Raw genomic sequence first — 27,677 nt, 5'->3', positions numbered from 1 at the left:
GACTACTCTGCCATTTAGTATGACCCCAGGCCTCCTCTGAGTCACCTCCCTGCAGAGGTACCAAATACTCCTCTCAGTCCGTGTTCCTTACTTTAAATGCTTGTTCAAAGCAGCTTTACCAGTCTACACAAGAGAATTATATTTTGCAAGGCATGAGATAGGCTGGTACTGTGGTGGTGTTACCACAATAAAATCTTTCACTCTTAGCTGTGGTGGATCTATAGGGAAGGGGATCTGAACCATCATTTGGAGAACTGAAATGGCTGGTTATACCAGGCTAAATACTGTTGCCTATCAAATCTTGATTGGAGGCCCCAGAATTACAGAAGCTCCAAATTTTCTGCAATTCCACCATGAACTTGCATTGCTGTAGGAAAATGCTCCCTGTTGCATACGCCTAGTGTGCAATTCCCAGTGCAAGGCGAGGAAATGCTGCATCTGGATCGTGTCCTCGAGGTGCACTGTTATTTAAATTATGGCAGCAGTGTAAAGGAAGGGCATTGAAATTTCAGTCAGTAACTTGACATGTCAAGTTAAGAATTTCACCTTGGGTTTAGTGAACCACAGTCTTCACAAATTCACTGTGGGTTTGTTGGAATAGTAATTAATTCCAAACAGCAGTGATCCCAACACTTTTTATAATGTTGAATACGTAATGATATACAAGAAGATTTGTTCCCAGCATCATTGCAGGAAAGATAATAATATGCTGCATTTTTGTTTTTGTGATTGAATCCAGATTGCTAATTTAATCCAAATGTTCTTTTCTGCTGTTTGAAAATGTGAATATCCAAGGGTTAGGTCCACAGCAGAAAACTATTTATGCTTTCTGAAAATACATCATCACTGTTCACAAAATAAAGGTCTCCCTGTTAAAAGCATGCTAAATGCCAGAGGGCACCAAGGTATTGTAGTTGTTAGCGTGAAGCTATTACAGCTCAGAGTGTCGGAGCTTAGAGTTCATTTCCGATGTTATCTGTAAGGAGTCTGTATCCTCTCTGTGGAATGCATGGGTTTTGTCCCGGTCTCTGGTTTCCTCCCACAGTCCAAAGGCATTGCCTTAATTGAGGTTATTGTAAATTGCCCTATGATTAGGCTAGGGATAAATTGGGGGTTGCTAGGCAGCAGGGCTTGAAGGCCCAGAAGAGCTTGCTCACTGCTGTATCTCTACAAAATAGAATAGAATAAAATAAACTCAGCAAGTCAAGCAGCATCTATGCAGGGGAATACACAGGTGACATTTTGGGCTAAGATCCTTCAACAGAACTCAAAAGGATAGGGGCAGAAACCAGAATAAGAAAGTGGGGGGAGGGACCCACTCACCCCTTCTCTTCTCCTCACCTCCCTCTAGTTCCCTTCCTCAATCCCTCCCTTTCATCCATGGTCCACAGTCGTCTCCTATTAGATTCCCTTTTCTTCAGCCCTTTACCTTTTCCACCTATCACCACCAGCTTCTTGCTTCATTCCACCTCCCCCGTCCACCCACACTCCCTCTCACCTGGCCTCACCTACACATGCCAGCTTGTACTCCTTCCCCTTCCCCTCCCACCTTCTTATTCCAGCTTTTGCTCCCTTCTTTTCCAGTCAGGATGAAAAGTCTCCCATGAAATATTAACTGTTTATCTTCTCCCACTGCCCGCCCCCCGATGCTGCCTTACCTGCTGAATTCCTCCAGCATTTTGTGTGTGTTGCTTTGGATCTCTGCAGAATCTCTTATGTTTATGATCTGTTGAAATCAATAAACTTAGAACTTCATTCCTTTTGTCAGGGTGTTTACAGTCTCTGTAACGGCAATTTTTACATCCAGACAGCCCTTAGCCTCCAAGGCACTTGCATAGTGCATCAAATAAGCCCAAACCTTGTGGTTAGACGTAATTTTAGACTTTTTTTTGTATAAGGGGGTGGTGAAGTGGAAAACTTCTTTGAAGCCTGAACTAAAACTGGAAAATACTGGAAACACTTGACAGGTCAGGCATCATCTGTGAAAAGTGAAACAAAATTAACTTTTCAGTTCAGGTGAAGGATCTTCAACTTGGAATGTTAATTCTGTTATAACGAAGAAACTTGATGGAGGAACTCAGCAGGTTGAGCAGCATTTGTGGGGAGACTGGGGTCAAGTAAATTGTTCATATTTCAGGCTGATACCCTGCATCGGGATTATATTGGTTTCTCTTTCCACAGATGATATCTGACCTCTCATATGTTCCCAGCATTTCCTACTTTTTAAGGAGATGTAAAATGGAATATTAATTCTCTCACTTGGGTCCAGTGCGGTTTAATTCCACGCCAGAGGTCAAATTCCAATCTCCTCATTGGGAATCCAGCAGTGTTCAATTGTAGTGAAGAATTAAAATGTGAAACAGTACAGCACAGGAACAGGTCCCTGGCCTGTGAAGTTGTGCTGAACTAATTAAACTAACTCCATCTGCCTTGCAAATGATCCAAATCCCTCCGTTCTCTGCAAATTCACCTGCAGAGCCTCTTAAATACTTCTATTGTATCTGCCTCCATCAACACCTCTGATAGTGCATTTCAGCCCCCCAAAACATTATATGAAAAGAATTCCTTCCCACATTTCCTTTGGATTTCCCCCCTAAATACACGACCTTTAGTATTAGATATTTTAAGCCTAGAGAAAGATACTAGCTGTCTACCCTATCTATGCCTCTGTTATTTTGTAAACCTCTATCATGTCTCCCCACAGCATCTGCCACCCAGAGAAAGTTTGTTCAGCTTCTCCTTATAGCAGAGGCCCTCCAATCTAGGCATCACAAGAGAAACTGAAGATGCTGCAAATCTTGAGCAGTACGCTCAAAGTGCAGGTGGAACTCAGCGAATCTGGCAGTGTCTATAGAGGGGAATGAATAATCAAAGTTTCAGGCCTGTAAATCAGGACTGGACAGAAAGGGGAGGCTGAATAAGAAGATGGATGGGAGAGGAAGAGGTACTAGTTGCCAAGTGATAGGTGAGAGGTAAAGGGCTGAAGAAATAGGAATCAGAATCAGGTTTATTATCACTGAATTACAGTATGTTGTGAAGTTTGTTGTTTTGGAGCAGCAGTACAATGTAATATATAAAAATTACTATAAATTACAATGAGATTATATAATAAATCAATAAATTATGCAAAAGGGAATAAAATAGTGAGGTAGTTAGAGTCCTCGTCTGCACCCTCTCCAAAGCCTCTACATCAGCCTTTCTCAACCTTTATGATCTGGCGGAGCCCTTGAAATAATTTTCAGGTCTCAAGGAATCCCTGCGAAAAAATTATTATATCTATAGCTCATATAGCGTGGTCAGTAAGTTGTAGATATAATAATCCAAAAATAATTGTCGATACTTTTTAAAATAGAAAATAAATTATTAGCCAACCCCAACCTTTCTTGAACAAAAGACAAATTGTTAAGCTTAGCTTACCTTTCTTAAAATTAATCTTTCTTTTCCTTTCATAAATTTTAAAAATTCCTAAGGCAAACATAATACTTTTCTCAATTCTGGGTCAAACTTGAGATAAGCACACAGGATTTCACCTTCAGCTGAGATGAGATGATTTCTATCCTTGCTCTTGATGCTTGTTAAACAAGACAAAGCTTGATCACATATGCAAGAAGTTGAAAAGTGCAGCTGATAAAGTTCTTCCTCTTCTCTCAAAGTCAAGTCCTCAGGCTGAGCAGAAGATTTAGAGAAAAGGTCCCTCACCCAGTCATACACTTGTGTTGAAAGTGAGGAAAAATACTCTTCAGTTTTGTTCTGCAGTTCTTCCAGGTGGTTTTAAATAAGACTCAAGAGTTTCTGATATCCTTCCTCACTCTCAAGCCTAAGCAGCAATGGAAACATTTCAAGATTTCCTTTTGCAACATGATTTTTCCAAAGATTCTGTTTCCTTTTAAATTCAAAAATCTTGTCAAGAAAAGTCAAAACATTTTCTCCAGGGATTTGGGCAGACTTACTAAACTGATTCATATGATGAAAAATGTCTACTAAGTAGGCTAGTTTTTGCAGCTATTCTTCATCTTCAAAGCACTCAGCAAAATCAGGCTAACTATTTTCTTGAAAATACTTCCGCAATTCACCTTTCAGCTCAAATATCCTGTTGAGAACTCTTCCTCTACTAAGCCACCAGATTTCTGTATGCAGCAGGAGATTGGTGTGCTCTTTGTCCAGGTTTTCACACAGTTTTTTTAAAACATTCTTGAGTGAATTGATCTTAAATCTACTTAATAACTTGCTTCTTGAGTCATTTTACTTTTGACTTTTTATTGTGACACAATTTTCAAAAGCTTTAATCTGTTTATTTTGAGATTCCAATAGTCATTTAAAATAATCAGCACTTTTACGTGTCATATGGCTGTGATTTGTAGTTAAAGTATCTTTTCAGTTTCGTTGGAGCCATTGCTACATTTGTAAGTTGTTTGCCATAGACGAGGCACAATGGAATAGGATGACTTGTAAAGCCCACTGATAAGTAGCTTTCACTCTAAACGGGCTTTTTTTGCGTCTGTTGTTGCACTAGTGTGGTGAAATAACTCACAAGATTGTAATTCTTCATCATTAACCTTAATCAGAATTGGCCATAGGCCTAGGCCTAGGATCCTCCTCTTCCATCACACACCTCCTCTTCAAAAATCACCACACTGGACCATCTATAGAATGAAAATTTCCCTCCAATTTTCTACTATGCTGGTGGTTTGTTCGCTCCCATAACTCAGTTGGTAGTGCGTAAAGAGAAGTTGTGGAAGGTAATTCAGGGAGGAGAGGCTGATGTCACACCCCAAGTTGGGCGAGTCTATTCAATGCTTGGAAAATGCACTTCACGCTCCTCATCAGCCTACCATCCTCCCCTCCATGCAATAGCAGTTATCACCAGCCTTCCCTATCCCTATGGACTCAGCCAAATAAACATGGTCCTGTAGCGCACTGCCACACTGGGCTGAGAGATCTCTAACGAGATTGCTAATGGGACTGCTCGGTCACTGCCCACCACCATGAGTTCTAGCATCGCACGTAACATGAAGTTCAAAAAATGATGTTTATTTTTCTAATCCTGACCTCTCTCAGAATGCTAGAGTTCCATGGAACTTCGGTTGAGAATCCTGCTCTACATCCTTCTGTGATGGGGTAAACTGAATTGAATGCTCCAAATGTGGACGTGTCAGAGTTCTATAAAACTGTAACAGAACTTCCTGGCTCTTGAATTTAGTGTCTTGACTAATTAAGGCAAGCATGCAACCACCCAATCAACTTTCTTGCCACTTTCAGGGAGCTACGGACTCAGACCCCGAGATCCCTCCTGTTATCAATGGTGTTAAGTGTCCTGCCATTAACTATGTACCTTCCCTTTATGTTTCATCTCTCAAAGTGCAACAGCTCACAAATCGCCAGATTGAACTCCATCTGCCATTTCTCCACCCATATCTGCTGCTGATCTATATCCCATTATATCCTTTGACAATCTTCCATACAATCCACAACACTGCCAATCCTTGTGTCATTTGTAAACTTCCCAAACCTCCATCCATGTGTTCATCAAAGTCATTTACGTGTATTGCAAATGGCAGAGGTCCTAGTACAGATCCCTGAGAAACACCATGAGTCAGGGATCTTCAGCAAGGTAAGACCCATTATCAAAGGGTACCATTCTGTGGGCAAGCCAATTCTGAATCCAAACAGCTAAGACGCTGTGGATCACATGCATCTCAATCTTCTGAATGAGTCTACAACAGGGTACCTGGTTGATCACATTACTAAAATCCACCCCACCAGGTAACCTACTCTAGAAACTGCCTAGAATTTCCCTACTGCATAGCCCTCTATTTTTCGAAGCTCCATGTGCCTATATAAGAATCTCTTAAAAGACTCTATTGTATCTGCCTCTACTGCCATCGCTGGCAGTGTATTCCACGCACCCACCACTCTCTGTCTGATTTACTCTCTGCCATGCTTTTTCAAACGTCTATCCCTAAGCATCCTCTCCAATAGCATCCCTGCAACCGAGATTAAGTTTGTCTGTCTATAATTTCCAGGATTATCCCTATTTCCCTTCTTGAATAATGAAACAAGATTAACTACTCTGGGACATCACCTGCGGAAAGAGAGGATACAAAAAACTTGGTCAAGACCCCAGCATTCTCATCTCTTTTAACTCTCAGTAACCTGGGGTTTATCCTATCAGGCCCTGGGGACCCATCTACCTTAACATTCTTCCATTTGGTAAATTGCTTTATTATTTATTATTTATTATGGTTTATTATTAATACATGTATTGAGGTACAGTGACAAGCTTTGTTCAATCAAATCAAGTTTAATTATCCTTCAAACCATACATTGGTCCAGCTGAATAAGACAGTGTTCCTACATGCCTTTAAGAGACCCAACGTCACCTCGATCTTTATTTCAAAATGCCCAAGTGAATTGACATATCCGCACTGCACTTATTATCCTTCACGACATTTCCTTTTGTGAATACCAATGCAAACGACTCATTAAAGACCTCATCCACATTCTCTGCCTCCAAGAACATGTTCCCTCCTATCCCACTCTCTCCCCAGTTATCCTCTTGTTATTGATTATGTATTCTTAACCTTATGTACACTCAGTGGTCACTTTACTAGGTACACCTGTAAACCTGCTGATTAATGCAAATATCTAATCAGCCAGTCATGTGACAGGAACTCAGTGTATAAGAGCATGCAGACAATAGTCAAGAGGTTCAGTTAATATTCAAACCAAATATCAGAATGGGGGAAGAAATGTGATCTCTGTGACTTTGAACTTGGAAAGATTGTTCGTGAGTGATGGGCTGGTTTGAGTATCTCAGCAACTGCCGATCCCCTGGGATTTTTACGCACAGAAGTTTCTAAAGTTTACAGACAATAGTGCGCAAAACAAATAAATGCCAAGTGAGCGGCAATTCTGTGGGTGAATGTTAATGAGAGAGGTCAGAGGAGAAGCTGACAGGAAGGGGACAGTAACTCACATAACCACATGTTAAAATAGTGGTGTGCAGAAGAGCATCTCTAAAGGCACAACATATTGAACCCTGATGTGCATGGGCTACAGCAGCGTGGGTATACACTCAATGGTCATCTCATTTGGTACAGGTGGTACAGTGGGCCCTGAGTGTTTACTTCCTTTTCATTCTTGATTAAATTCACAGCATCTCTTATCTTCATAGGTTCCCGTACATTGCCATCATCATCCTAACCTCTTATTATAACATACTAGTCCTGCACTCTCTGTAGTTGGTCTTTAAACACCTCCACATGTCAGATGCGGTCTTGCTTAATAACAGCTGTTCCCAATTAACTCTCCCTAGTTCCTGCCTAATACTCTCAAATGGTATCATAATTGCACAGCATTTAACTTGCGTTTTGATGCCTGAACTGTAGTTTATGTACTGCAAGCAGATTACAATTGTATTTCAAAGTCTTGTTTATACAGCAGAGAAACAAAAGACTCCAATTAGTTATCTTTAAGTTAACGAACCCGTGTGAGATGTAATGATTTTACAGAGGGAGCAGAATGCTCAGTGCAAGTTAAGCAGACAGACATAAGTTCCTGTATTTAAACTTTTACACTTTAACACAATGAGTAACATTTTTGTTTCAAAGTCTGTCTGAACCACATACTGCACTTTAGGTGGAATCCACTGTATTCACGATTCCAGGATTTGTGGTGCTGAGTTCCATACTACATTTGGCCAAGATTACTCTTCTGCACATATTTTTATGAACTTGTTTGTTTAATGTAAGGGTAGCCCTGTCCCTATCCTGATTATTTATTCGTGTCTTAAAGAAAGATGCTGGTCACATCCTTTGGAAAGTAATCTTTAGAGTGACTTCTGGAAGCAAGTTCAACAGGGACTTGGCACAGGTCAATGTCCTATAAAAGCAATGCTATAAATGACCAATAAATCTGTGAATTTGGCTCAAGTGGACTCCATGCTCCATATCTGAATCAGATCATAGATTTCCTTTCGTGTGTTTGGATAGACAGATGGAGTTTAATGTTTTGTTCAAAGTACAGCAACCCGAATAGTATTTCAATCCCTCAATAGAGCACTACATTATCAGCCTTAACTATGCATTCTGATGAGTATTTTAGAATCATAAAATTGGACAGCTAGAAAATGGCCCTAACTTCCACACTGACCCCAATAGGCATCCTTTCATACTAATCTCATTACGTAGCACTTGTGTGCAAAGTTAAGAACATTTCTGAGGATCCCTGCCACCCTACCACCCATCCCGCAATCTCTTTGACCCACTACCAATAGAAAGGAGGTACAGGAGCATCAGGACTAGGACTGCTAGACTGGGTAACAGCTTCTTCCCCCAGGCTGTGAGACTAATGACTACCCAGACACCACTGAGGTCTCATCACTTGGACAGTGAGCTGTTTACTGTTTATCTGCACTGCACACTACATGCACTTTTAATTATATTTATTGACTTATTTATGTTAATAATTTGGTTTATATGAACCATGGTTTGGAGGAACACTGTTTTGTCAGATGAGAATATACTTCAACTTAATAGTGCAAGGGCAAAAACACCTTCATGGGAGTAATGTACAATCCTCCTAACAGTAGCTAGGATGTGGGGGTACAAATAACAATCGTAGATAGAAACGGAATGTAGAAAGGGCAATGTTATAACGGTCATGGTAGATTTCAATACACTGAAAAAAATCAGATTGGTGCTGAATCTCAAGAGAAGGAATTTGTAAATGGCTTTTTCGAGCAGCTTGTAGTTGAGCCCACTAGGGAAAAGGCAATTCTGGATTGGATGTTGTGTAATGAACAAGATTTGAACCAAGGTAAGGGAACCATTAGGAGACAATGATTATCGTATGATAATCATTCTGCAATTTGAGCAGGAGAAGCTAAAGTCAGATGTATTCAGTATTACAGTGGAGTAAAAGCAACTACGGAGGCATGAGAGAGGAGTTGGCCAAAGTTGATTCGAAAGGGGGTGCTAGCAGGGATGACAGTAGAGCAGCAAAGGCTGGAGCTTCTGGGAGTAATTTTGAAGATGTACAATTGGTTTATCCCAAAGATGAAGAAGTATTCTAAATGGAGGATGAGGCAATCATGACTAACAAGGGAAGACAAAGACAGCACAAAAGCAAAAGGGAGGGCATACAATATTGCAAAAATTAGTGGGAAGCTGGAGAATCAGGAAGCTTTAAAATCCAACAGAGGGCAACCAAAAAAGCAATAAGGAGAGAAAAGATGAAATATGAAGGTAAACTAGCAAATAATATAAAAGAGGATATGAAACGTTTTGTCAAGTATATAAGGAGTATAAGAGAGGCAAGAGTGGACATCAGTCTATTGGAAAGTGATGCTGGAGCGGTTGTAATATGGAATAAAGAAATGGTAGACAAACTGAATTGGGGACAGAAGTGAATTAGTCACTATTACTAAGGAGGAGGTGCTTAGAAAGCTGAAAGATCTGAAGTTAGTTAAGTTACCTGGACCAGATGGGTTACACTGGTCTGAAAGAGGTAGCTGAAGAGTGATGTGCGGAAGAACATCTTTGAACGTACAACGTGTTGATCCTTGAAGTGCATGGGCTACATCAGCAGAAGACCACAAACGTACACTCAGTTGCCTCTGTTTTAGTACAGGAAGTGTTCTATCTCTGTCCTTTTCCATAGTCACTTTATAATATGTGGAGTTACGTTCGCAACCTTTGAAATTATCTTTTGCTGACACATTCCCAACTTGACCAGCTTCATTTTCCAAGATGAGATCCAGTAATGCTTCTTTCCTCATTGGTCTGTCTAAATACTGCATCAAAAAATCTCTCCTGGACACAACTCAAAAATTCTACCCCTTTTGAGCCTTTAGTGCTAAGGCAATCCTAGTTAATGTTTGTGAAATTGAAAATGCAGTACAATAATCCTGTTTTTTTTTTATTACATCTCTCTGATATCTGCCTTCACATCGGTTCCTGTATCTCCTGTTGACTTTTGAGAGGACAGCAAGGTTATGGGCGTAGTGGAAGGCTATCAAAGCTTGCATTGGGATCTGGACCAGCTGCAAAAATGGGCTGAAAAATGACAGATGGAATTTAAAGCAGACGAGTGTGAGGTGTTACACTTTGGGAGTGCAAACCAGGGTAGGACTTACACAGTGAAAGGTAGGGCACTGAGGAGTGTGGTAGAACAGAGGGATCTGGGAATACTGATCCATAATTATCGGAAGTAGCATCTCAGGTAGATAGGGTTGTAAAGAGAGCATTTGGCACATTAGGCCTTCATAAATCAGAGTATTGAGTACAGGAGTTGGGACGTTATGTTGAAGTTGTATAAGATAATAGTGAGGCCAAATTTGGAGTACTGTGTGTACTCCTGGCCACCTATCTACAGGAAGGATATTGATAAGATCGAAAGGGTGCAGAGAAAATTTGCAAGGTTGCTGCTGGGACTTGACCTGAGTTATAGGGAAAGGTTGACCAAATTAGGGTTTATTCCTTGGAGTACAAGAGAATGAGGGGAGTTTTGATAAAGGGATATAAAATTATAAGGTATATAGATAGAGTAAATGCAAGCAGACTTTTTTCTACTGAGGATGAGCGAGACCAGAAAACATTGGTTAAGAGTGAAAAGTGAAATGTTAAGAGGAACATTAAGATGTTAAAAATTAAGGGAAACTTATTCTCTCAGAGGGTGGCAGAAGTTTGTGAATGTTGTGGATATGGGTTCGATTGCAACTTTTAGGAGAAGTTTGGTTCAGTATGTGGATGGGAGGGGTATGGTTCAGGTGAAGGTTGATGGGACTAGGGAGAATAACAGCTTGACATGGACTAGATGGGCCAAAGGCCTGTTTCTGTGCTGTAGTACCTTAATCTATGACTGTAATACAACCCAAACAAAGTGACAACACAGTTTTGATCTCTCATCTCTACCCACATGACCTAATTTGGGGAGCCTTGTAAGTTACCCTCCTTCAATATTGAAGAAACACAATCTTTATCTGTGCATTATCTCCCTCCCTCTAACTCCTCCATCTATTAGACTTCAATCTACAAATTTCTAATATTGCCAAGTGTGCTGTCACTGAGGCAACTGGATGAAAAGCTCAAAAATATATTGGCTTTATTAGACAGAAAACTACACCAATAGTTTTGCAATGACTAAAATTGTAAATAATGGATGTGATAAAACTGCAGCTTCATCTAATTCTTAATATTTACTCTATGACTCTGACTGTCAAAAGCTGGCAGTATTGTGTATGATCACAATTTTGAATGTCCTCTAAATCCTCTTCTTGTTAGTGTGTGTTGATGTGAATTTATTTGAAGTGAAATATATTTGGAAAATTCTGCAGTAGAATGGAGCCTACTGTTAAGATGTTGGAAAGACATGTCTGTAAACACACTTTGGACCATCAAAAACGTTTTAAACTGATAAACAAGGGAAAATCTGCAGATACTGGAAATCCAAACAACACAAACAAAATGCTGGAGGAGCTCAACAGGCCAGGCAGCATCTATGGAAAATAATTACAGTTGACATTTTGGGCCGAAACCCTTTGGCTGATAGTATAATTGAAAAATAATTTCAGCATAAGATTTTAAAACAAAGTATTATGATGTTCAGATATGAAACTTCTGTCCTTTCAATTTGCTTTTGCAAAACATGCATTATTACAAAGACAAGTGAACGTGTGAATATCGCGGAGAGCGAACAAAATCATCAAACCTAGTCTTAAAAGCATTTTATTTAAGAACACCAAATGTTCTAAAAGCATGTTTCTGCGTGGCTTGATTCTCCTTTCTACTGCTGCAAAGGTTGCTCATTTTTTTTAACTAAGTCTTCATTAGAAGGCAATTTGTGCTTGTATGCAATAAATAAAATAAGCATTAATCCTTGCGTGATTAAAATAAAATATTTCTAGAAGTAAATTAATAGTACTAAGTCTTTGAAGATTGTGCTAACTTAAATTTATTGTTCTACAATCTCTCCAGCTCTGAAGAGAATAGTGTTAAGGCAGAACCAAGCAGCCTTGAAGTGGATCTGTGTTTATTGGCTAACCAACCAGTTAATTCCAAAGGACTAGAAAATATCCTGCAAAAAGTAAGAATATAATCCTTTGTTTTAACTTTTCTTAAAAGCCTTGGCATTGTTGACATGCAACAAATAAAATAATAATAATAATAATCCAATCTGCATTTTTGCACATATTTGCTTCAAAATAGGAACAGTAATTTCTGAGCATGTGGCTGCTATCCATCCTCATTTAAAGCCTTCAATCATGTAATGCTACTTCCCCTTTATTCCTCCCATCATTTTTCATCTGCTGAAGCTCTGATTAGTTTGAGATGTAATCTCAAAAATACACTAGCAATTGTGATATTTTTCTGGCACAATTAGTGTTCTGTTTTTAAAATGGGGCTCCAGAGAAATTCCAACTGATAACATGCAGAAAGTAAACAGGAAACTTTGGAGGCACAGCAGGTCAGGCATTATCTGTGAAACGAGAAATAGAATTAATGTTTCAGGTCAATTGCTTTCCATCAAATGACAAAGTTGTACAGGAGTCAGTTCATAGAGTGAAAATGCACACAAGTTCTGCTGCACAACCGTCAGGTGAAGAAGACTTCAATGTGACAGATTACAGAAGAAGATGGATGCACAATGATGTGCTTGATCCACTTGGAAGGTCCTGCTTTTACTGATAAGAGTTAAGGAATTTTCTTCCTGAATATCACAAAAGGATTTGCATAGTGCTTCAACCCAAGCCACTCCAGAATGGGAACAGTGAGCATCTCCGTTCCAAACTTGTGGACTAAACCATGATGCCATGTTAGCTGAGCGTTATGGCAATTTCCACCGAGTCATAGATGGAAAACACCCAAAGTCAGGTTCTGCTATAGGGGGAAGACAGTGGTTCCATGGAGGCTGAAGCTGTAGTTCTCTCACAGGATGTTAGAGTACAAGATCACTTGACTGTCTGGTACACGGGCTATCCTTTCCACATTTCTTTTTTGCTGGGCACTCAGTGTATGTTATTCAAGTTCTCTCCAATCTGCAATTGACAGATGTGTTCACTTTCCACAAACACCATTTGGATCGCAATAGGCCTTCTGAACACAAATCAGTGAACAGTATATTGAGCAATAATTTTCTCCTCACCCAAGGTGTTCTGACACTGAAGCTCTGAGAGATTAGGCAGTAAAAACACAAGTAGAGTCCCATAACATGGCAACTGTGACACCTGTGGGAATGAAGTGAGCACACTGCAATTTACCAGATTACAGCTGGTTGCATGTCAGTCCAGTCCCTTTTTTCCAGACTTCAAGTAATGAGCTCAAAATAATACTGAAATAATACACTTCAAAGCAATGTTATGCAATGCATAAAAGTTGATGGTGAACGCAGCAGGCCAGGCAGCATCTCTAGGAAGAGGTACAGTCGATATTTCGGGCCGTGACCTTTCGTCAGAAAATTCCAGCATCTGCAGATTTCCTCGTGTAAAGCAATGTTATACTCATTTTTATACAGTACTTTCTGTTGTCCTTTGTTTAATAATTTGTGATCTAAAGAAATCAACTTTTATTCTGTACTGCAAAAGGAGCATCATAATATTTCCATACTGAGAGTATCATATATAGTTATTTGTATGATCAGCATTACAGTTACCATCCATATAGCATTCTATTTTATAAAATAACTTTTACTCTGTGATTAGTTTTATGGATTCAAAGTACAGATGGAAATTCAAGATATAGGTCTGTTTTTATTTTTGCCCCCCTGGTTCAGTGTAGAGATATTCTCAAGTTATTCTGCAGTATAAAAGAAGCTATTATTCCTCCTGACTTAAAGATACCACATTTATAGTAATTGCATGTTAATCAACATAGTAACTGGTAATTATTTAACATTTATATTTACGTCCATTAAAATAATTTTCATTATAATTATGTGCTTTACGTTCAAAATACAGCTGGAAAATCCAGAATAACAGTTGTTTTATTTTTATTTATGGTTGGAATATAATTTGATACTCCTTATCCTGCTGCTTACCAGGACTATATCCTATTATTTCAAAGAAGTCCTTTTGTGCGTGAGGAAAGGATGTGAACCAAATAAATTATTCCTTTTGAAGATAAGAAAAAATACAATAATGTAATTTGTGATTAAACCTTTCCTTGCAGTGCTAGTGAAGAAACAGCTGTTTGGACATAATATTCCATGTCAATGCCCTAAGAAGCGACTGGAAGAGCAGAATTTTCCTGATGATTTATTTTGTTAAATAACAGTTTAAAAAAATGTGAATTATCATCCTTCTTGTTACTATGCAATATGTGCATCAATTTTTAGAAACATAGAAAACCTACAACACAATACAGACCCTTCGGCCCACAATGCTGTGCTGAACATGTATTTACTTTAGAAATTACCTAGGGTTACCTATAGCCCTCTATTTTTCTAAGCTCCATGTACCTATCCAGGAGCCTCTTAAAAGACTCTATTGTATCCACCTCCACCACCATTGCCGGCAGCCCATTCCACGCACTCACCATTCTCTGCGTAAAAAACTTACCCCTAACGTCTCCTCTGTACCTGCTTCCAAGCACTGTGCCCTCTTGTGTTAGCCAGTTCAGCCCTGGGAAAAAGCCTCTGACTATCCACATGATCAATGCCTCTCATCATCTTATACACCTCTATCAGGTCACCTCTCATCCTCCGCTGCTCCAAGGAGAAAAGGCGGAGTTCACTCAACCCTCAACCTATTCTCATAAAGCATGCTCCCCAATCCAGGCAATATCCTTGTAAACAACACACACAAAAAATGCTGGTGAACACAGCAGGACAGGCAGCATATATAGGAAGTACAGTCGACATTTCAGGCCGAGACCCTTCATCAGGACAGGGTCTTGGCCCAAAACGTTGACTGTACCTCTTCCTATACATGCTGCCTGGCCTGCTGCGTTCACTGGCATTTTTTGTGTGTGTTGCTTGAATTTCCAACATCTGCAGATTTCCTCATGTTAACATCCTTGTAAATCTCTTCTGCACCCTTTCTATAGTTTCCACATCATTCCTGTAGTGAGGTGACCAGAACTGAGCGCAGTACTCCAAGTGGGATCTGACCAGTGTCCTATATAGTTGCAACATTACCTCTTGGCTCTTGATCTCAATCCCATGATTGATGAAGGCCAATGCACCGTATCCCTTCTTAACCACAAAGTCAACCTGTGCAGCAGCTTTGAGTGTCCTATGGACCCGGACCCCAAGATCCCTCTGATCCTCCACACTGCCAAGAGTCTTACCATTAATGCTATATTCTGCCATCATATTTGACCTGCCAAAATGAACCACCTCACACTTATCTGGGTAGAACTCCATCTGCCACTTCTCAGCCCAGTTTTGCATCCTATCGATGTCCCGCTGTCATCCAGGTCACTTATAAAAATCACAAAGAGTAGGGGTCCCAGAACAGATCCCTGAGGCACACCACTGGTCACCAACCTCCATGCAGAATATGACCCATCTACAACCACTGTCTTCTGTGGGCAAGCCAATTCTGGATCCACAAAGCAATGTCCCCTTGGATCCCATGCCTCCTTACTTTCTCAATTAGCCTTGCATGGGGTACCTTATCAAATGCCTTGCTGAAATCCATATACGCTACATCTACTACTCTACCTTCATCAATGTGTTTAGTCAAATCCTCAAAAAAATTCAATCAGGCTCGTAAGGCATGACCTGCCTTTGACAAAGCTATGCTGACTATTCCTTATCATCTTATACCTCTCCAAATGTTCATAAATCCTGCCTCTCAGGATCTTCTCCATCAACTTACCAACCACTGAAATAAGACTCACTGGTCTATAATTTCCTAGGCTATCTTTACTCCCTTTTTTGAATAAGGGAACAACATCTGCAACCCTCCAATCCTCTGGAACCTCTCCTGTCCTCATTGATGATGCAAAGATCATTGTCAGAGTATCAGCAATCTCCTCCTTCGCCTCCCACAGTAGTCTGGGCTACATCTCATCTGGTCCTGGTGACTTATCCAACTTGATGCTTTCCGAAAGCTCCAGCACATCCTCTTTCTTAATGTCTATTTGCTCAAGCTTTTCAATCTGCTGTAAGTGTGCCCTATACTCACCAAGGTCCTTTTCCATAGTAAATACTGAAGCAAAGTATTCATAAAGTACCTCTGCTATCTCCTCCAGTTCCATACACACTGCCACTGTCACACTTAAGGTCCTATTTTCTCACGTCTTATCCTCTTGCTCTTCACATACTTGTAGAACGCCTTGGGGTTTTCCTTAATTCTGCTCGCCAAGGCCTTCTCATGGCCCCTTCTGGTTCTCCTAATTTCATTCTTAAGCTCCTTCCTGCTAGCGTTATAATCTTCTAGAGCTCCATCATTACCTAGTTTTTTGAATCTTCCGTAAGCTTTTCTTTCCTTCTTGACTAGAAGTTCAATAGCCTTTGTTCACCATGGTTCCAGTACCCTACCATCCTTTCCCTATCTCTTGGAACGTACCTATGCAGAATACCACACAAATATTTGCCATATTTCTGCCGTACATCTGTTCCCAATTTATGCTTCCAAGTTCCTTCTTGATAGCTTCATATTTCCCCTTACTCCAATTAAACGATTTCCTTAATTATCTGTTCCTATCCCTCTCCACTGCTTAAAGGAGATAGAATTGTGATCACTATCTCCAAAAAGCTCTCCCACTGAGAGACCTGACACCTGACCAAGTTCATTTCCCAATACCAGATCAAGTACAGCCTCTCCTCTTGTAGGTTTATCTATATATTGTGTCAGGAAATCTTCCTGAACACACCTAACAAACTCCACCCCATCTAAACCCCTCACTCTAGGGAGATGCCAATCAATATTTGGAAAAGTAAAATCCCCCACCTTGCCAACCCTGTTATTATTACATCTTTTCAGAATCTGTCTCACTATCTGCTCCTTGATGTCCTTGTTACTATTGGGTGGTCTATAAAAAACACTCAGCAGAGTTACTGACCCCTTCCTGTTTCTAACTTCCACCCACAGAGACTCAGTAGACAATCCCTCCATGACTTCCTCCTTTTCTGCAGCCGTGACACTATCTCTGATCAACAGTGCCAAGCCCCCACCTCTTTTGCCTCCCTCCCTGTCCCTTCTGAAACATCTAAAGCCTGGCACTCAAAATAGCCATTCCTGCTCCTGAGCCATCCAAGTCTCTGTAATGGCTACATCATAGATCCAAGTACTGATCCATGCTCTAAGCTCATCCGCTTTGTTCATAATGCTTCTTGCATTAAAATAGACACATTTCAAACCATCGGTCTGAGCTCATTCCTTCTCTATCACCTGCCTATGTCACAATGGGGGTGTTGGGAACAGACCCAAATGCAAGACACAGACACAGAAGTACAAGGAACAGGACTTGACTAGAGTAGGGACATGACAGGATACAGGCAAGGAGCAGGGACAAGAACGCAAACTTGGGCTAGGGAAAGCGGGACCAGGACTAGAAACCATGGACTAGGAGACAAGGCTTCGACTCCAAGCCCGAGACTGGTCAAGGACCCAGAACCTGGGGCTTGCCTTGGGCTCGGACCCCAGAACCAGGCAAGGACATGACATGGCTTCAGGACAGGACGTGGCTGGGGTCTAGAGGCCTGAGCTTGGAGACAGGCTGGGGTCTTTGCTCTTGAGGCTTGAGGCTGGGGTCTTGGGTTCTTGGAGCTTGGCTGCAGGCTGGGATCTTCGGGGCTTGGGTTCTTGGAGCTTGACTGCAGGCTGGGATCTTCGGGGTTTGGGTTCTTGGAGCTTGGCTGCAGGCTGGGATCTTCGGGGCTTGGGTTCTTGGAGCTTGGCTGCAGGCTGGGATCTTGGGGGCTTGGGTTCTTGGAGCTTGGCTGCAGGCTGGGATCTTTGGGGCTTGGGTTCTTGGAGCTTGGCTGCAGGCTGGGATCTTCGGGGTTTGGATTCTTGGAGCTTGGCTACAGGCTGGGATCTTCAGGGTTTGGGTTCTTGGAGCTTGGCTTGGGACCTTTGAGGCTTGGGTTCTTGGAGCTTCTCCTGGGCAGGACACAGAACTCCTGGTTGCTCCAAGGGGAACTGACAAGACAAACCAGCAGCCTACACGCAACTCCAAGGCTACTTATATTTCAAGCCACAAGATGGGAATCAGGTGCCTATAATTAACTCAACCAAACAAGGGACAGCTGGAAGACCCAGAGTCCTGAGTCTATGGACTGGACTGTGAACTGGAATGCAGACTTCATGGACCGGACCATGACAGCCTATCCTCCCTGTCGCACTGTCTCTGAGCTTTCTCGATTTGTGAGCAAATAGCCCCTTCTTCCGTCTCTTCAGTTCGGTTCCCACCCCCAGCAATTCTAGTTTAAACTCTCTCCAGTAGCCTTAGCAAACTTTCCCGCCAGGATATTGGTCCCCCTGGGATTCAAGTGCAACCCATCCTTTATGTACAGGTCACAGCTGCCCCACAAGAGGTCCTAACGATCCGGAAATCTGAATTCCTCCCCCCTGCTCCAATCCCTCAGCCACGCATTTATCCTCCACCTCACTCTATTCCTATACTCACTGTCATGTGGCACAAGCAGTAATCCCAAGATTACTACCTTTGAGGTCCTGCTTCTCAACTTCCTTCCTAACTCCCTGCAGTCTGTTTTCAGGACCTCCTCTCATTTTCTACATATGTCATTGGTACCAATATGTACCACGACATCTAGCTGTTCTCCTTCCCACTTCAGGATATCACGGACACGTTCAGAAACATCCCAGACCCTGGCACCTGGGAGGCAAACAACCATCTATGTTTCTTTCCTGCATTCACAGAATCGCCTGTTTGACCCCCTACCTATAGAGTCCCTTATTACTGCTGCCTTCTTCCTTTCCCTACCCCTCTGAGCCACAGGGCCAGACTCTGTCCCAGAGGTGCGGCCACTGTTGCTTCCCCCAGGTAGGCCACCTCCCCCCCCCCACAGTACTCAAGCAGGAGCACTTATTGTTAAGGGGTACAGCCACAGGGGTGCTCTCTAGTATCTAACTCTTGCCTTTCCGTCTCCTGACTGTTACCCACTTCTCTGTCTCCCCAGGCTCTGGTGTGACTACCTGCCTATAGCTCCTCTCTATCACCTCCTCACTTTCCCTGACCAGACGAAGGTAACTGAGCTGCAGCTCCAGTTCCCTAATGCAGTCCCTAAGGAGCTGCAGCTCGACGCACCTGGTGCAGATGTGGCCTTCCAGGAGGCTGGGAGTCTCCCGGACTTCCCACATCTGACACCCAGTACAGAACACCAGCCTCACAGACATACTTCCTGTTTCTATTCTTCACAGGTAACCTACCTCACCTCGTCCTGTTATCGCCGAAGCCCTGTTGAGCCAAAGCACTCCTGCTCTGTTTACCTCTACTCCGTTGCCTGCTTGTCAGACACCCACTCTATAAAGCTGTCTTCTTTTTATACTCTTCCTACCGGTCTAACTCACTGACATCCACATGTCTGCACATTTGTTCTCGATACTCTGTCGGAAATATTGTCCTTTATTTTTCAAATCCAACAATTAGCAAAGACCATAAGACCCTATGATACAGGAGCAGAATTAGGCTATTCAGCCCATCCAGTCTAGTCTGCCATTCAGTCATGGCCTTTCTTAAACTGTTTTTTTTTCCCACAACCCTTAACCCCTTCACCATTCAAGAACCTATTAATCTCTTGCTTTATTTTAGGAGAGTGTTATCAGAGGAATACTTCAGTGCCCTCTGGGGATCCAACAAGTACCCTGTTACAAGGGAGGTGTTGTCTCTCCATGTATTAGAGTGAATGTGTTTTAATGAGTGAAAATAAACTGCAGGAAGACTGAACTCCAGTGATCTGCAGCTTGCACCTCAGTCATGACAGGAAATAGAGCTTCGACACAGGAAAAACCTTTACTGTCATTTTTGGAAAGTGTTTCGTTTGTGAGATTGGATTGAGGGAAAATAGTTTTGATCCATTCAACCCTTCCTGCTGAGTAGGAAGTGGCAGCAGTGGGTTGGCTAATTATTTCACTCGATAATTACCATTAAAGAAATCAGGATAAGAAATAATGTTGGGTCTAAATCACTGCTGCTGTTCCATGAGCATGGGATAATTTTAAAAATTATAATTGTTGATAATAAGTAAATAAAATTTTGCAAATAAATTTAATTGAGGTAACTTATTTAAAACATTAATATTAATTCATTAAAGGAAATCAGCAATGATCTTCACTTTCCTTTTCCATTAAGATCTGCATTCCATTGGAATGGATGTAACAGACACTACAGATGTGCAGTGCACCAGGGTTCTCAGTTCAGTCCAGACTGGAACCACACCCAGACTCATTGCTGATCCTAATGGCAGAGAGGGAAAGTCATGTCAACCAGCATCTGATCCCTGCATGTCCCATGCTTGCAGTGTTTCGGCATCGAAGCTGAAGATACACAGAGCAATGAGGCTGAAAGGACAAAAGTTCTCCATGGCACCGATACCCACAATCTTCAGTCTGGTCGTTTAATGTTTATGTTATCACTGATGTTAACATTGGCGTTGCATTACACAATCATTATACGTTAAAACTATTCAGATACTCAATAAAATGTCAAATCCTTTCAATTAGAAAATATGTCAGCACAGTTCTTGCAAACTGTTTCGATTAAAAGTAATCTGTCTGCTAATAGATGACTAAATGAACTAAAGGTTCATTATGATCTTTCGACAGGCAGATTTGATTTAAATAAGATTATTGGGAACCTGCTAATGTTACATAACATTGCATTTTATGTTTCTATATTATAACCAAGGAATCACTCATTGTTCAGCGCTTCATTGGTAAATGGGTGACTTGATTAGACTAGAAACAAATAGACTGAAATATTCAGGTTCAATACCCAACCTGTATGGAATTAGCTGATCTCAGCTAGAAGTACTGAGATGTATAGTTGATGTACTGTTTTCCGCCAAGGGAAGAGAATGTCATGTGGAGTTCTTGTTCTTCTCCAATAATCCTGAACATGAGTAACAGCAGGTTCTCAGTTGGAAGTGGCAATGATCCATTGCATTTCACTGGCTTGCTGACATCCACTCTATATCCGAAGAAGGGCAAACCAGCTGCACCATCACTGGCTCACTGATAACCAGTGATCCAGAGTCCAGCAGAGGTTACCGGCTGATTCTCAAAATAATGATGAAATTAGCTGTGCGGGTATTTGTTCATCCGAGCATGGGAGCCATTTTGTGAGGTGGTCTTATAACTGTTATTGTGCTCTGAGGAGCTGCTCAGCTATGTAAGACCACTCCCCCTTTCCTATTTCCAACATCAGCGGCCTGAGTTTTCCCTCCCCTGATTTTCAGTTATTGACAACTGTTCTCAGACATGGAATGGATTAAACATAAAACACTTTGTGTCTTCAGAATAAAATTAGGGGGAAAAGGATGTTTTTTTTTAAGTTGCTGAAGTTGAATAATTATTTTCTGATTAATAACCAGGTACAAGAAAAGTCAAAGAAAGACTCACGATTTGTTGGACATGTGCTGTATCAAAATTCCACAGCAAATTCACTGGAAAGACCTGAAGAAGTGTCAGCAGCTAACAGTATTTTGAATCAAAATAAAGTGGAAAAGAATGAGCAAAGTGATAATAATGGAGATAGACTGGCATCGAGTCAGGATTCCAAAGGGCCACCTGGTGAGGGATCCCAATCTGAAGCCCAACCTATTGAATGTCAAGAGAAAGCTGATGATCAGCCCACATTAAAAATAACGAGTCAACCATATCAAGAAGATGAAAGCCAGATACAGGATAAAAGCTTAGCTGGTAGTGAGGTAGATGACATCGTTACTGATAAACAAGACGCTTCATCACCAGCAGAAGCATCAGGACTTGAAGCAGCAGACGGCCTACATACTGTGGGGACAGCTGTGGGGGAGCAGTCTCCAATGGCAACAAATGAGTTCACTGAGGGGAAGCCAATTACAGAATGTCATGGAGCCAATGAGGCCAGCATGTCTGAGACTGATGACAGAAAACAGGAGGTGCACTCAAAGCAAGGACTGGCTGAAGGGATCAGACAGAGGAATGTTGTGGGTGAGCTGCGTTTACTACATTCTGTTTCAATCCCTGCAAGATATTTATCCAAGATCATATTTTATAACATTCTTTGTTAAACAATCTCATGTTGAAATCAGTCTGCGTGTATAGGTTTCTTTAATAACCCTCTGAATTAAATGCGTATAATACAGTAAATACAGAAAGGGCATCTGCAAATTGAACATCTGACCTCATATGTGTGATGTGCCAAATAACCATTTATTTTATTTTCTCTAAATCTGTTTTGACATTTTCCCAAGCCAAGCACTTTTTTTAGTTAACAGAGCCACAAATCAGCACGTTTTTCCCCTGCTGATGTTATTCTGATCACACAGTTGTTGTTCCCACTCTTGACTTTCCCTTCAATTCTCCTGTGATGCTCCATCTGCATCCCTTCCACCCAATGTCCTCTGCCCACCTCACAGCACCACTTCCCACATCGACTCCAAACGCCAGAATGTTAGAGAGGGGTGGCTTACAGAGAGGATGACATCTATTGTTCTGAGGCTTGGACTCTCTCCCTTCCTGATGCTGCCTGACCTGCTGAGTCATTCTGCTTTTATTTTAGTATTCAGGTATCTGCAGTATTTTGCCTTTTGGCAGGGTAAACATCCTTGTACAATAATGGGGATTGAACTCTCAAAGGTCATTGAAAACAGACAGAAAGCAACTTCTGAGACACACGAGATTCTGCAACTGCTGGAAAACACACAGAGAATACTGGGGGGACTCAGCAGGTCAGGAGATGAACAGTCAGCATTTCGGGCACAATCCCTTCTTTAAGACTGACGAAGGCTACTGGTTCATTTTCCTCTGTAGATGCTGCCTGACTTGCTGAGCATTTTGTGTGAGAAAGCTCCTTTTATGCAGCTTTGGAATCAAATCTCAATTGATGAGCCACTGTATGGTAATCACAGAAGAAGCCATTCAGGTCATCATTCCTGAGCAAGCTGTTTGAAAGAGCCACCAGTTACTGTCTTGATGTTTACTGGATCCAGTGGCGGTGTATGGATTAAGTTCTGAGTGTGACCTGGATAACATTTTTAGATCAGGAATTTTAGCCTTAATAGAGCAAGAAGAGAAGTGTTGTCAGTTTGTTACCCTTTCTCCATTTAGAGTTCAAGCCAGATCACAACATGTGTTCTTTGATATGTCTTAATTAAGTTGGCAAGGGGATGAGAACTGGAGTGATAGGGCTGCGGATGGGGCAGTTGGTATACAAGTAGATGTGGTATGTAGTGAGCCTGTGAAGAAAGACAGGCAGACGACAGGGCAAAATTGCAGTCAGTGGGATAAGTTGAAATGAAATATGGGTCTTCTTACTGCAAGAGTAAAAAGACCCTGATGAGAGTTATTTAGAGGCCTCTAAACAATAGCCAGAATGCGAGATATAAATTACAACGGGAGGTAGATATAAATTACAACGGGAGATAGAAAAGGTGTGTACAAAGAGCAAGTTTACGATAGTCATGGGAGATTTCAATATGCAGGTAGATTGAGTAAATCAGATTGGTGCTGGATCCCATGAGAGAACATTTGTAGAATGCCTACGAGATGGCCTTTTAGAAGAGCTTTTGGTAGAGTCTACTACGGGAAAGGCAATTCTGGATTGGATGTTGTAGAATGAATCAGATTTGATTAGGGAGCTTAAGGTAAAGGAACCCTGAGGCAGAAGTAGTAATAATATGATAGAATTTACTCTTAGTTGAGAGGGAGAAGAATCAGATATATTAATATTGCAGTGGGGTAAAGGGAATTACAGAAGTTTGAGAAAGTGGGTGGCCAAAATTGATAGGAAGGTGTCGCTAGCAGGGATGACAGCAGAACAGCAATGTCTGGAGTTTCTGAGGGCAATACAGGAGGCGCAGGGTAGATGCACCCCAAATATGAAGAAACATTGTAAGTAGTCAAGTATTCCTAAAAGGAGGATAAGCAACCGTGGCTGACAAGGGAAGTCAAGGCAGCATAAAAGTAAAAGAGTGGTCATGGAATATAGCAAAAATTAGTGGGCAGTTAGAGGGTTGGGAAGCTTTTAAAAACCAACAGAAAGCAGCTAAAAAGCCCTAAGGAGAGAAAAATGAAATTTGAGGGTGAGCTAGCCAATAATATACAAATGTAAAAGAGCATACCAAAATACAAACGTTTGTATTTTTCAAATCGATAAAATGTAAAGGAGAAGTGAGGACAGATATTGGACTGCTGGAAAATGATGCTGGAGAGGTAGCAAAGGAGCACAAAGAAATGGCAGATGAACTTAAGTATTTTATGTCGGTCTTCACTGTGGAAGATACTCGCAGTATGCCAGAAATTCAAGAGTGTCAGGGCAGAATTGAGTGTAGGTGTAGTTGCTTTTACTAAGGAGAAGGTGCTTGGGAAGCTGAAAAGTCTGAAGGTAGATAAGTCAGCTGGACCAGATGGGCTACACCCCAGGGCTCTGAAAGAGGTGGCTGAAGAGACTGTGGAGGCATTCATAATGACCTTTCAAGAATCACTAGATTTTGGAATTGTTCCTGAAGACTGGAAAATTACAAATGTCACTCCATTCTTCAAGAAGTGAGAGTAACAGAAGAAAGGAAACTATAGGCCAGTTAGTCTGACCTCAGGGTTGGGATGATGTTGGAGTTGATTGTTCAGGCTTCAGGGTATATTGAGGCACATAATAAAATAGGCCGTAGTTAGCGTGGTTTCCTTAAGGGAAAATCTTGCCTGACAAATCTGCTGGAATAGCAAGCATTAATTTAAGTCAACTGGACCAGATGGACTACACCCCAGGGTTCTGAAACAGGTAGCTGAAGAGGTTGTGGAGGCATTCAAAATGATTATTAAAGAATCACTAGATTCTGGATTAGTTCTGGAGGACTGGACAATTGCAAATGTCACTCCACTCTTGAAGAAGGGAGGGGGCCAGAAGGAAGGAAATTTTAGGCCAGTAGGTCTGGTTGGGAAGATGTTGAAGTCCATTATAAAGGATAATGTTCTGGGGTACTTGGAGGCACATTATAAAGTAGGCCAACATCAGGATGGTTTCGTTAAGGGAAAATATTGTTTGACAAATCTGTTGGAATTCGTTGAGCAAACAACAGACAGGATAGACAAAAGACAGTCAGTGGATGTTGTTTACTTGGATTTTCAGAATGTCTTTGACAAGGTGCCACACATGAAGCTGCTTAACAAAAATAGAACCAATGGTATGACAGAAAAGATTCAAGCATGGATAGAAGACTGGCTGACTTGCAGGAGGCAAAAAAGTGAGAATAAAGGAGACATTTCTGGTTGCCTGTGACTAGTGTTGTTCCACGGGGTTTAGTACTGGGACTGCTTCTTTACACATTATATGTCAATGATTTGGATGATGGAATTGATGACTTTGTGGCAACGTTTGTGGACAGTACAAAGATAGCTGAAAGGGCAGGTAGTGCTGAGAAAGCAAAGAGTCTGCAGAAAGACTTAGACGGATTGGGAGAATGGGCAAAAATGCATCTGACGGAATATAGTGTAGGGAAGTGTATGATCATGCACTTTGGTAGAACGAACAAATGTGTAGACTATTTTCTAAACAGGGAGAATATTCAAAAATCTGAGGTGCAAAGAGACTTGGGAGTCCTTGTGCAAGATTAACTGAAGGTTAATTTATAGGTTAAGTCAGTGATGAGGAAGGCAAATGCAATGTCAGCATTCATTTTGAGGGGACTAGAATGTAAGAGCAAAGCTGAGGCTTCACAAGACATTGATCAGACTGCACTTGGAGTACTATGAGCAGTTTTGGTTGCAACTTTATGGAAACCAGAAACCAGAGGGAAATATTCTGACAGCTTAAAATTTATACACAATTTTATTTTGAAATAGATATTTAAATAGCTTTCATTCAACCACATATTCGTTTAGATTGGATGGCTGCTCCATGATGAGGCCTAGATTAACTTTAATCTACACATCAATTAAAGTGTTGAACAAAGTTGTATTTACACACATGCAAGGGTAATGGTTTGATAATTTAATTTAATATATGTTATATGTTATAACACACACACACACACACACACATATATACTGAATCTGTTGCCACAGGCAGCTGTGGAGGACAAGTCACTGGATATATTTAAGGAAAAGGTTGATAGATTCTTGATTAGTCAGGACATGAAGGGTTATGAGGAGAAGGCAGGAGAATGGGGTTAAGAAGGATAATAAATCAGCCATGATGAATGGCAGAACAGACACAATGAAGTAAATGGCCTAATTCTGTTCCTATGTTTTATGGTTTTATAAATTCCCAATGATCTGTGGATAATCGGTATTCATTGTACTGCTTCTGCCCAGGATTTCTTTTTTCAGTCAAGACTAAGATCAGAACACAAACAATCTCCCATAGAAAATATTGTCTTTTACCTGTCATTTTCCTGATTTTATTCTTTCATAATTTCTTTTCCTTAATGACTTGTCCTTTCTCGCTTACCACTTCAGCGGATTTACCTTTTTTAAAAAATAAGTTCCAATATTCTGTTTTATGCTCAATAGTTCTGTTAAATCAATTCAATCTTGTCCTTAATTTACACTTTAAGAACATAAATGACACTTTGACCTTCAAGTGTTTTGACAAATCATCACACCCTGAACATTTATTTTTTGGGTTACATCTGGTGAAAATAGGAAGGAACACTATAAAATGCCCAGTTAATCGAATGATCAATTAGTTCCTGGATTGTGCTTTGGAGGACCAGGTGTCAAGTTTGAAAACTTTAAATGGTCCTTTTCCTTCCAGCAGTACAGCAGAGTTTTTATTACAACTTCGCATTAGAACACTATTCAAATATGTATTAAGAAATTGAGCGTACTGAATCTAATTATTATAACGTATAACATGTATTCAATTAAGTTAAATTATAAAACCATAAGACCATAAGACAAAGGAGCAGAAGTAGGCCATTCGGCCCATCGAGTCTGCTCCGCCATTTTATCATGAGCTGATCCATTTTATCCTATTTAGTCCCACTGCCCCGCCTTCTCACCATAACCTTTGATGCCCTGGCTACTCAGATACCTATCAATCTCTGCCTTAAAGACACCCAATGACTTGGCCTCCACTGCTGCCCGTGGCAACAAATTCCATAGATTCACCACCCTCTGACTAAAAAAATTTTTTCGCATTTCTGTTCTGAAAGGGTGCCCTTCAATCCTGAAGTCATGCCCTCTCGTACTAGACTCCCCCATCATGGGAACAACTTTGCCACATCCACTCTGTCCATGCCTTTTAACATTCGAAATGTTTCTATGAGGTCTCCCCTCATTCTTCTAAACTCCAAGGAATACAGTCCAAGAGTGGACAAACGTTCCTCATATGTTAACCCTCTCATTCCCGTAATCATTCTAGTGAATCTTCTCTGTACCCTCTCCAACGTCAGCACATCCTTTCTTAAATAAGGAGACCAAAACTGCCCACAGTACTCCAAGTGAGGTCTCACCAGCGCCTTACAGAGCCTCAACATCACATCCCTGCTCCTATACTCTATTCCTCTAGAAATGAATGCCAACATTGCATTCGCCTTCTTCACTACCGACTCAACCTGGAGGTTAACTT

At 41.2% G+C, this 27,677-nt stretch overlaps 1 protein-coding gene across 1 annotated transcript in view; it reads left to right on the top strand.

Annotated features, from left to right (window-relative positions):
• Positions 1-27,677, top strand: part of LOC134343598 (raftlin-like) — a 106,495-nt gene that overhangs the window by 50,440 nt on the left and 28,378 nt on the right. Inside the window, exons 4-5 of the mRNA XM_063042362.1 lie at positions 11,976-12,084; positions 21,502-22,099. Of these exons, the coding sequence (XP_062898432.1) occupies positions 11,976-12,084; positions 21,502-22,099 (707 nt within the window). The remainder of the gene's footprint in view (positions 1-11,975; positions 12,085-21,501; positions 22,100-27,677) is intronic.

This window comes from Mobula hypostoma, chromosome 3, assembly GCF_963921235.1.
Source record: "Mobula hypostoma chromosome 3, sMobHyp1.1, whole genome shotgun sequence".
In the NCBI taxonomy this organism is placed as follows: domain Eukaryota; kingdom Metazoa; phylum Chordata; class Chondrichthyes; order Myliobatiformes; family Myliobatidae; genus Mobula; species Mobula hypostoma.
This window is presented reverse-complemented; position numbering and strand designations above follow the sequence as displayed.